This window comes from Trachurus japonicus, chromosome 13, assembly GCF_045865225.1.
Source record: "Trachurus japonicus isolate A0001 chromosome 13, Traja_1.0".
Classification (NCBI taxonomy): domain Eukaryota; kingdom Metazoa; phylum Chordata; class Actinopteri; order Carangiformes; family Carangidae; genus Trachurus; species Trachurus japonicus.
In genome coordinates this window covers 24320620-24332157 of record NC_140919.1, presented here as the reverse complement: position 1 = coordinate 24332157, position 11538 = coordinate 24320620, and the positions used below count along the sequence as shown (strand labels likewise).

At 41.1% G+C, this 11538-nt stretch overlaps 1 protein-coding gene across 5 annotated transcripts in view; it reads right to left on the bottom strand.

Moving 5' to 3' along the window:
* Nucleotides 1–11538, bottom strand: part of gria4a (glutamate receptor, ionotropic, AMPA 4a) — a 114817-nt gene that overhangs the window by 25490 nt on the left and 77789 nt on the right. For all 5 annotated transcript variants that reach the window (XM_085795498.1, XM_085795499.1, XM_085795495.1 and 2 more), the window contains exons 11-13: nt 8873–9079; nt 6975–7190; nt 5362–5522 (exon numbers count right to left, since the gene is read on the bottom strand). In XM_085795498.1, coding sequence (XP_085651624.1) covers nt 5362–5522; nt 6975–7190; nt 8873–9079 — 584 coding nt within the window. The remainder of the gene's footprint in view (nt 1–5361; nt 5523–6974; nt 7191–8872; nt 9080–11538) is intronic.

Here is an 11538-nt window from a genome sequence, read left to right as displayed (position 1 = left end):
TAAAGGTACAACAGGCAGATAATGGAAGGCATAATAAAATAAAACAATAAGCAGGATCATGAAGGTGAAGTAGAAAAGAAGATACCCAGCATGAGTAGAACAGTGAAAGGATTATTAATAAGATTTATTGTACTAAAAAAAGTGTAAGGACTGGGTTGACTGGATTTTGCTCAGTGACCTTGAGAGTAATCATTAATTAGCGAGTAAGCCTCAGTGCTCCACTGTAGTTAGTTAGTCATGCCATTAGCTGGATCTGTTGCTACCATTAACTATTCAACACACCCACAGCCATTTACTCAATACTTACACATGACACTCACAAGCACACACAAGCACACACACAATAGAGAAGAGAGCTGTAATTTCAGATGTTTATTGACAGAGACAGATCCAATTCCTCTGGGATGTTCACTGGTGATCACTTTATCTATCTGCCCCTCTCTCCCGGACTTGCTCTTGGTCCCTCTCAGTGTACATCCTGTCACTTATTTTGCAATTTATTTATTTCCACTTTTTTGAAATTCCAACCCCATCACCTAACTGTCAATCACTTTGTTCCCTCCCTTTCGTGCAGCGACTGGGCCAATCACTGATATTAGGGTCCCACTAGCCTGGCCTTAGTAAAAGATGACAGGTGGGTGGTGCAAATGCCACCTCAAGGTCATTCTGACAATGTGTGTGAGTGTGTGTGAATGTGCTTATGTCTGCCTGCCTGCCATTACCTTCTGCTTGACAGAGCATGTATACATCTTAGAGAAAGAAATGTTTTTCATGAAACGGACAGACAGACATGCCAGATGGATAGACAGATAGACAGATAGACAGATATATAGATAGACAGACAGACAGACAGACAGACAGACAGACAGACAGACAGACAGACAGACAGACAGACAGACAGACAGACAGACAGACAGACACAGACAGACAGACAGACAGACAGACAGACAGACAGACAGACAGACAGACAGAGAGTTCAGAATGAGTGTGTTACACTGTGTCTCCCAGACTGCAGAGATGACTGCAGCAAGGAGAGAGGGACCCACACTGAATATAAATGGACCTACAATGGAAGCTCAATACACAACACACACATCCTCAAATGCACATATACAGTGTATTAAGTCTAAACATATGGACCAGTTGGCCGACAGATGCTCATGAAGGTTATAAGACAGAGACGACATATAATACAAGAGGAGGATACGTACTTCTAAGGAAAACACCAATACAACGTAAATAGCTAACCAGAGAGCCTGTAAAGAATACACACACAGATGCTTCAGAAGTCAACATATATAATAGACAATAAGTTATCTTCCTATAGAGGCTGCCTTTTCTATTTATCCCCACCTGCATTGTTAAAGTCAACCTCAATACTGCAGCAGTTGCAGCACAGCAAAGGACAGAGTGTTTTCAGATCAGGAGGTGTAGTGGGTATCAACAGTATTCACATCTCAATTACTGTAACACCACTTAAATCAGCAGGTCACAGGACTACTGTAGAATAAAGAATGAATAAAAGCTAATTTTTACTTTGATGGTATTCAAACTCATATGACATCAGTTTAATGGTTTAAAAGTAAATGTGAGTCTATTTTCTTAATACAAAATAAAATGTGAAATATTGGTTATTTCAGTTGGTTCAGACAGAAACTCGAGGGACTTGCCTGGGCAGCGGGGATATGTCTGATTTGATAATATCTTTGTCTTTGTTGGAGCTACAGCACATTTCTGCTGTCAGTGAAGTTGGCATTATGACTTTGCCTGCCTGCAAAGGTGAACAAAGGCACGGGAGATTAAAGGAAATGTACAGAGGGGGAAAGAAAAAGATGATATGACATGATGATATGCATGATACGTCTCCCTTTCTAAGGACATGATCTAGTGTTTCTGCCAAGCACAGTGTTACAGTGGAGGCTCATCCATCACATGGTTTTTATGGCAGAAAGCCTGGTCTGCAGGCTTATTTAATTTCTTCATCAATTAATCTAATGAACAAGTTAATTTAACTCTTTGAACATGACCTCTTTTGAATTTTCTGCCTCTTCGTGTGTAATTATAAATTGTGTCATTACTTTGGCGTTTCAGTCAGTCAGTTTATGAGGAATGGTTTTTATGCGAGTACGTGTTTGATGTCCGAGCAAGTCGGTCCAAGCCCATCGCTCCCTGCAGCACGAATGTAGCCCAGGGAGTGATGATTACAATTTCTCCTTCCCTCAGACTCCTTCACTACAATCAGTGGCTATAGGTTGATGCTGGGGCGGAGGTGAGGCTGATTAAATGCTATGCCTAAGTAGAATGATGATGGTGATGATGAAGCGGAGTGGTTTAGCAGTAGAAGTTTGACAGATTAAATAAGACTATGTGCGTGCTGGGGATGTGTGGCAAAGAGCAGACAGTCTAATGAGTGCATCAGCACTTCATTTGTGCTTTGTTTGTGTTTGCCTCAAAACCACTGAGAGGCAGTGACAAGTGTTGCAGGCAGGGAGCTTGAGTCATGTCAGCTGACCTGGATGATTAGCAATGATGACAATGACCTCTGGTGACACTATACAACTAATTGTACCCTGCATAGTCGTGAGAGGCTCAGTGCACTTAAACAAACTGCTGATTAAATCACTCGTCACTTTTTATATGTACAGCTGAATGCAACACTAAGACTGACCTCAGGAAGAGACTCTCCAAGTCTGCACTACCATCACCACTCAGATGATTCATTACATCTCACCACTCTCTTTCAACACTCCTGCTTTTAGACATGGTCAGATAACAAGGTGTGAATTAGTTGGTTCGAAACAGACAGAACCCCTTTACCTAATGGTGCCACCACTGACACAAGGAAACACAAATTTGGAGAGCATCTTCATCAGTTTGACAAGATTATGCTGCAAATAATCACAACACGAACTCATGAGTGTGTTTCTAGTGAATGCTGGAGACTGGAAACACAAATAAGTGATGAACCTAGCTACGACTTGTTGTTTGATGTCCAGCAGTTGTTGCGGTGTAGGTTTTGAGCTGTACCCAGTCTGCAGAGAAGGACTCTCGTACAGTAAAACAAACAAAGATTTATCAAATCACAGGGGAAATAAAGAACACACGGACAGGAACATGCAGGAACACCAAGCAGGAAAACTGGATCTCTGACCATGAACACAAGGGACGAATGCAGGACCATGGGCATGTAACACAGATGAACCGACAAAAGACAACGGGAAACACTGAGGTTGCAGTAGGTTTGTGTATTTGCATGTCTTGCAAATGTTTTTTTTTTTATGTTGCAGCAACCATCATCATCTACTTCTCTCTCACCCCTCCACCACCACAACCTCCCCCAACTTACTGTGAAGGAGTCACTTAGCTTATGTTTGTCACTGTGTCTCTATATTACAGTTAAATGCTACATACCTCCACAGCTCTGCTCTGCACACACCAGGGGGTTGCGTACCACAATTCAAATAAATGTTTTCATCAATTTTCTCCCACATTACAATGGAAACAGAGCCCCACCACTGAATATAGCTTCTGTGCCAGTCTCTGAACCAACAAATTATTAGTTTTTGAGATGCTTTTATGAGAAAGACACCTGAGACTTAAGTTTAGATTGAAACCTGTGAAAAGGCCGAACAAAACAGAAAGAACAAGAGAAAGAAAGGGCGTGCAAGTGGCAGATTTCCCATTGTATGAATATAATCTGGCATTTTGACTGAGTAATCCTGACCTACAGAGGAGTTGTGCTGTATTGGAAGTGACAGGGCACGAACACGAACACTGGATTTGTGTTACAGTAAGTATCACATTATCGCTATGACAGGTGTAGCTTATGCACACACACCTGTATCAGGGCCTGCAAGTGACTGAAAGGTCTGAATGTGTGTGTGTTGGGATGTTATGAAACTGCACACTGGGCGTTTTATTCTGCATATGTGTGTGCAAATGTGTGAAACGTCTGTGTATTTATGTGCACATCGTGCGTGTTTGCGTGAGTGTGGCTGCGTGCAGGTGCTGCGGGTGTTGGGGGCTGGAATTGGCCTGTCAGTCACAGTAAAGTGGGAAGGAGTAGGAGACGACAGGTGTCGGAGAGGGGGGAGAAGAGGGAGTGAAAGAGATGGATGAAAGAGCAAAGGAGAAGGGCAGAAGAGCTAAAGAGGAAGAGAAAGAAAACAAAGTTTGGGCAGCTAATTTATAAGTTTGGTTACTTTCTCAAACACTGAGCTGATGGTAATGCAGTGGAAATGCCTGAGAGCAGCAACAGAAAGTTAAAGAATGTATGAAGTTCATGTCCATACAGTGTTTATATTACACGTGATGAACCAGTGCCTTTATTCAAGTCAAAACCTCCCAACAACAACTGCTTCTCACTTCTTTTACCCAATTACATACAGTATCATGTTGGGGAATCAAAAAAACTCAAGTCAATTTGAATTTGTAATGATACATCTCTTCCCAACACAATCACTGTGAAAAATATCACAGAATCTGGACTGGACATGCTCTGATCACAGCGTTGTAAGATGTCATATCAGAAAATCTTCAGATACGCTCCAGATATTAATCTCTGGATTCTCCGGGGTTTTGGCACAGTGAATATGAACCACTGACTGCTTCATCTCCACCTCTATGATGTAGTGAGAAGTGCCAATTCACATATTTGCAACCAGTTCTAATTATTCTACTCTCAAGCCCCTTTTGTTCAGTGGCTTGCACTTTTCCCTCTTCTTTCAGCTCATCACCTATCACTCTTTTCTGTCATTTGTTTTCGACTCCCAACTACTCCTTCTCTCCTTAGATTTGCTCCCTAAAGGTCTTGAGGATGACGGCCATGAATATTTCACTAAACTGCATTCTCAGGTTATCAATAATAAAATGCCATATTCTTATAAATATTCTAAAAATACTGCTGGACTTGGCCTCTTCAGTGGTGCATTAAAAATTCATACACACCTAGAAAACCCGCTAAATCTCCCACCATCGCACACCCATATGTACCGTGGAACTGCGTGCAGGTGGTTTCTTCTCACTGTTGTGTGTGTGTGTGTGTGTGTGTTTGTGTGTTTCCAGCACATCTTAAGCTTCTGTAGCACACGGTGTCCTGGCGTATCAGTCCAGTTCAGAAAGCCAGAGAAGTGCTAAGAGAGGTGATTCACATTATCAACAGTCTGAATCACCAAAGCCTAATACTACAGCACTCTAACATTGTAGGCAGTTAGACACACAGACACACTATTCACAGCCCACACACAAACACTCTTTTGAACACACCCTGCCTACTGACTCAAATACTTTCATTCTATGTCTGACTCATGCATTCACAAATGTTCTCTGTTTGTCTCGCACACTGCACTTCACCTCACTTACCGTGGTGAGATGTCGCAGCCCTGTTGCATGAAAGCTCCCAGTGAGAACCAGAGGGAGTTGAAGATGCCAAACTCGTTGGGCGGCTGGTCAGTGGGGCCCTGCTCCGTGGCACCCTCCTCTGGCTCCTCTGCGTGCCACTCATATGGACTGAAACGACTCACCTGGGAGGTAAAGAAAAGAAAGATATGATGGAGATTGTTAAAGGTACATTGTGTAAATTCTCCTGTTATCTATTCACGAAAATCAATTATTTCGTTCAAAAGTATGTTTTTCATTCATCAATAATTACCCCCATCAACAAACTGAAGTGTTCCTTTCAGCTCTGAATTAGCCGTTCATATCGTTCATATCTACATGGAGCGGGTAAGCTCGGTGCTGGCTGCCATGTGGTGTCGCCATGTTTTTACGTTCAGTGGCAGCGTGACGGTAGGAAACCACGGAAACTCAGCGGAGACACCGGAGCTGTCGGCTCAGGTCGAGGTGGCGTCTGTGAAAAGTCACCGCGGTAACGCAGTGAAGACTGTGAGGACTGCACGTGAATGCTGCATTCAGGTGCAGTCGGAAAAACGGCCGTCGGTAACAAACCAGATGTCATTTTAGTCACAGAAGTCCAGAGAAAGCTGGTAAAACGTGGGTCAGGTCAACAATACGACATCGCCATGACAACATATTGTCACATGTATTTTTTTGCCTCGTGCTGACGGACCACTTGTTTACATAAAGGCTTGTTCAAGCCGTTAGGTGCAGCGGCTGTTGTCCGTCTGCTATCTAACCGATTTCACATGAATGCAGCATGAAATATGACTGAGTTGCTTGCGATCTACAAACGCACCGCAAGATGGGAGTAATTCTTACACAATGTACCTTTAAGGTCTATAAAGGAAGACAGGCCGTGTGGGTACATCGAAATGTGCATAGCACATTCATAAGACCTTTCATAAGGTGTTCGTAATGCATTCGCGATGGCTTCATAAGGCATTTATACATCGGGTTACATTGCTATGGAATAACAAACTGGGAATTTGTTTCAGTTAGTCCCCTAATTGCACCTGGAAATAAAAGAACAACATACCCACATTTAGCATTCTATTGCAATGGTTCATGAAGGCCTCACAAAACAGTCACAAATGCGTAGTGTGTTACCCAGATGTTTCATCAAAGTCCCTTTATCACACCTGTAAGTAGGCCTGCTGGGATAAAATACCAATTTGTATGCAGGCTAAATTAAAGTCATCAATGCAGAATTGATGCATTGTTTGCTTTGTTCAAAGTTGCCCAGACACCAAACCATTCCAGTGGTAGGATCATTTGCCATTTAGTTATGAATCCTACACCACCTGTATAGTAAAGTGACATACAAATTAACATTCATAAACCATGAACAACACCATGAAAGGTTTACAAATAACTCTTTGCCCTTATGAAGCCTTCACTCACTGTACTGTAAAGTGATCAGATACTCTAGCTCACCAACTCTGAATTTTTTTCCCCCTGGAAGCCAAAAAAGAGCGCTACGCTTTCATCCCTGAACCTGAGTCTTTAATAAGTCTTCCAACAGTTGCAGTCCACCAACCAAGCTCATCCGCTTACTTCTGTGTTTCAAATCCACTCACCAAAAACAGCACAACGCTGACTCCAATGTAAGCGAACACAATACACATCCAGATCTCGTAGGCCAGTGGGTCCAGGAAAGAGAAAACACCTGGTTTAGACTTCTGTGGCTTCTTGATCATGATGGAGATGCCCAGAGACATGAAGGGCTTCGAGAAGTCGATCACCTCTTCTCTCACCAGAGTGATGGTCAATGGGGCCACAGCTATTTCTGCTTTCTACAAAAGAAAAGAAAAGTGGGTGTTGGTGTTTTGTTTTGTTTATAAGGCAGTGCATGTGATTTGCTGCAGCTATATATAAAACAGGTGAGAAGGAACTGTCTGTGAACCCTGCTGTCATTAGGGATAGAAGGAAAAGGGAAAGAGGAAGAGAAACTAAAATAAGGAGAGAGTAGAAGTGTAGGATCAGTTTATTTGAAGCAGGAGCAATGAAGGGAAGGGAATGAAGGAAATAAGGGAAGCAAAGAAGGGGGAATGGTGCTGTGGGTGAGAGAAGAAGGGGAGATTGAAAGGTTGAGAGAGAGAGAAGAGCTGCAGGGAAAACTAGTACAATGACAGAGAAGTAATTCATACATAGGCATGAAAGTGACACTGCCAGAATATAAATGAGCAAAGTCTCATATACATCTGCATGTGTGCTCATCCACACACACAAAATCTGTAAGAGTCAAAACCATCATTCATTCAGCACAGTGAGTATCTGTTTCTAAGAGGCTAAGTGTGTCTAAACAGCATCTGCAGTCTTAACGGAAAAAGAGGCGACAATAACGGCATATCAAATAACCTCCCTCACTACAAGGATTGGATGTTGGGATGAAAGGAAAAGAAACAGCAAAAGAAAGAGAAGGAAACCAGGGAGTAGAAAGCATAGGGATATATATATATATATATAAAAATGCAATGCACAACAGAAACAGATGAAATAAATTACAGCTAGACAGTAGGAGACAAAAGTACACAACATGAAAGAGAAGGAGATGAAAGTCACACAGATAAACATAAAGTAAGGGGCATAAAGACAGAAAAATAACTGTGAAGAGACATGAAGGACAAAGTGCTGAAATGTTTCTCAATGTGGCAGACGAGTCATCGAAAAGGACGGTGAAATGTTGGGAACAAATCAGACCTGATTAGTCAATGCAGCCGTTCTGCTGTGTCACCTTCCACGACACGGATTCTGGAGGCTAATTAATTCTGTCCCTGTTCTGCGGCAACGTCTCCACTTTCACTCTTCCGCAAAGTGACGACTGACATTGTTTTGTGCATGCTGATAAAGTTTGCATTGAGACGAGTGATGTGAAATCCCAGACTGTGTATGGGCATCAATGGCATAATTAGCACGCTTGCCAAATTCTCATAAAAAATAAGTGCACCATTCTAGACTCAGCGTATCTGCAGCAGACTACTACGGACGCAGGGTTAGAGAGTTTACTTCCAAAATGAGAGTCATAATGGAAGGATTCAAGGATAACATTAAATTTAGTGTGATAGCACCAAAGTAGCATACGACCTCTATGAAAATTACAATATTGAAGCAACATTGCAGCTAGAGATGTGTTGATACGACTTATTTCCTGTGGCCAAAATGTGTGATATTGCTGCATTGGATTTAAAAAAAATAAAATAAAATTTTACAGCATAGAGCTAAGTTGAACCAGTTATACTGTATGGGCCTTCAACATCAACACAATCAATTTGTACGGTACAGTACATTTCCATTCTTATGTATGAACAAATCACTTCAGGGGTTATTGTGTGTACAATTAGAGATTTTAAAGTCTGAATTACTGGAGTCATCAATCAAGACAAATGAAATGACAGAAAATTAATTCAACACTTTAATAAAAGTGAATCAATAAAAAGACATGAATAAAGTTCAGATATTTTCCATCCAAACTTACCCCATACACAAGCTCTCCGACCATGCCATTCCATATCTTTGTCTCTGGGTCTCTGGCTCCATATTTCCCGTCTGGCACGATGGAGATCTTGTATTTGATTCCGATGTGTTTGGCGATCTCCGAAGCCAAGTCCACACAGTATCCCTCGTACTGGTCGTTGCCCTCATAGAGCTCCCAGTTCTTCTTTAGCATCACATAGGGACCCTCCTACAAAACCAGCACAAGGGGAGAAAGACACAACTGTTTGGAGGGACATGACAGCAACCTTTATTTACAAAAGAAGGAAAATAAAAAGAAACTTATCAAAAGCCAACCACAGTTTGGTTCTAAACACTCGACCAGGGAAAAGCTGATACAAATAAATGAAAATTATACCTCAGAAAAAATCTAGGCATATACATTCTCAAAATAAATGCAATGTTGCTGACAGATTTCAATTCTGTTGAACCTAGAAATACATATAAAGCAGGATTTTGATTAAAACATTAGAAGTGAAAAATAAATAAATAAATAAAAAATCTAAATATATACAGTATATATACTGTCACAATATGTGTGTGTGTGTGTGTGTGTGTGTATTATAGCCAAGTACTTTTTACCACAGACCAAAGACAATCTTAAAGTCACACATGTGAAAGTATTTCTGATGATTTAAAACCCATCTTGTCAAGAACAGCCACCAAGGTCTGATAGAAACTGCTGCACAGTTTATAGAATGTGAAAAATAAATATATATACTGTATATATATTAGAACTGGATTTGAAAAGGCCATGTCTAAGGGAGATGTTTTATATCTTGTATTTCTGACTTCCACTATGTTTTATGCCTTTGTCTGACTCGACATTCACTCCACTGGGACCTTCACCTGACTCAGAACAACACCAATGCTGAGAGGAGAGAAATGCACAAGAGAGATGAAAAATACAGAGTGGTAGAAAAAAAGGGAAGGAAGACTGCTGCTCTGATAATGTGCTGTGAAAGGTAAAATGATTGCTGTGCATGCGGTTAACAAAGATGAAAGCAAGGACGGACTCTAATGTCGCCTATGAGTGTTTTATGAATGACACATGCACACAGATCCAATCATGTACATGATCACAGAGAAACATGCACACACACACACACACACACACACACACACACATTACTGCTGTCCACAGAGAAACACACGCACACATACACACACAGACTTTTGAGTGACAGCATATCCATCAGGAGCAGTGAGTTATGGTATTATGCCTGAGGCTGCTCACCCTGTAATCCAACTGAAACCGAGCCTATTAAAATGCTATCAAACCCTTTTTAATCAAAGACTTATCTCATCTAATTAATCAAGCAGGCTTTTATAATATCCAACACTCCCAAGCTATGAAACGGTTTACGGAGATCATAAAACACAATAAAAAAATGATAACATGTTTTGTATTGAATTTTTCATTCAGGAAATTGGTTCACATTGGAAACAAGGATTTTCAGACTGACATGTTTCACAGAGTGTCAAATGAGCAATAAAATGAGTCAGTTAGAAGAAACATGGGAATCTTAATTTGGTGTCTAAATTGAATAACAATGAGAGCAAGTCCAGATAAGAACAAGACAGGCAGAGGGATTTAAAATAAAATCATACACTGGAAATTGAACAATACAAAGCACACCTAACATAGGGAAGCTGGATTTGGAAATTGATCCTTGTTCTTTTCAGCAAGGAGCATGAAATGAAGCCATTGCCTTTCCTATTTGTGTATATGAGGCAAACTAGGGAGAAATTATAAAAAGAATAATGTGTCTAAATGAATATATATCCGTGTGGCCAAATATTAAACATAAACACCTGCAGAACTAATAATGTTCCCATTAGCTTCACCTGTACTTGTGTTTAGCGCTATTAATCAGATGTTAGCATGCTAACACACTAAGCCAAAGACAGTGAACATGGTAAACATGTTATTGTGAGGTTGTCATTTTGAGTACCCTCAGTTAGCATTCTGAGCTGTAGCTAATGTAAAAGCATCAGTGTGCAAAAGGCCTCCAGCCTTAAACAGGACTAGCATGGCTGTAGATCATTCTTGTTCCTAAATCCAGGATGTTCAGCATTTACTACACGGCAGCTCCCCATGTTCACACCTGGCATTAACGCATGTCTCGGGTGGACAGCTCTGAATGCAGGTGTGAACGCAGCCAGGACGCACAGAGGACGCATCTGAGATCCAATCACCAGGTTTAGAGGTGATCTGGGCCACATGTGGTGTGAATGCAAGTCAATTGAAATCCTCTGCCACAGTTTCATAACAAACCAAAAATGCAGCAGTTTTACATTTTTCAGTCTTTTCTCATACCTTGATTTATTTGTGGCTGCCTCAATGTCAACCTTGACAGTCACATATTGATTTCCATTTTCTTTTTCTTCCTTTTTTCCACAGTTTCAAATGGCTTAAACCTTATTTCATTGGAGAACTGCGGTGCATTGATTCACTGAGCCCCTCCTCCCCTCTGTCTCTCATAATATAAACACACACAGTCGCATTGACAATGGACTCGTTTGTCATAGTCAAACTGGCTAAAGACAACAACGCATTTGGTCTATGCAAACACAAATTGCGTATGTTTATTTGCATACAGAGCATAAAAGTGATCACTCGAGATGTATGTGGAGATGCATTTTAAT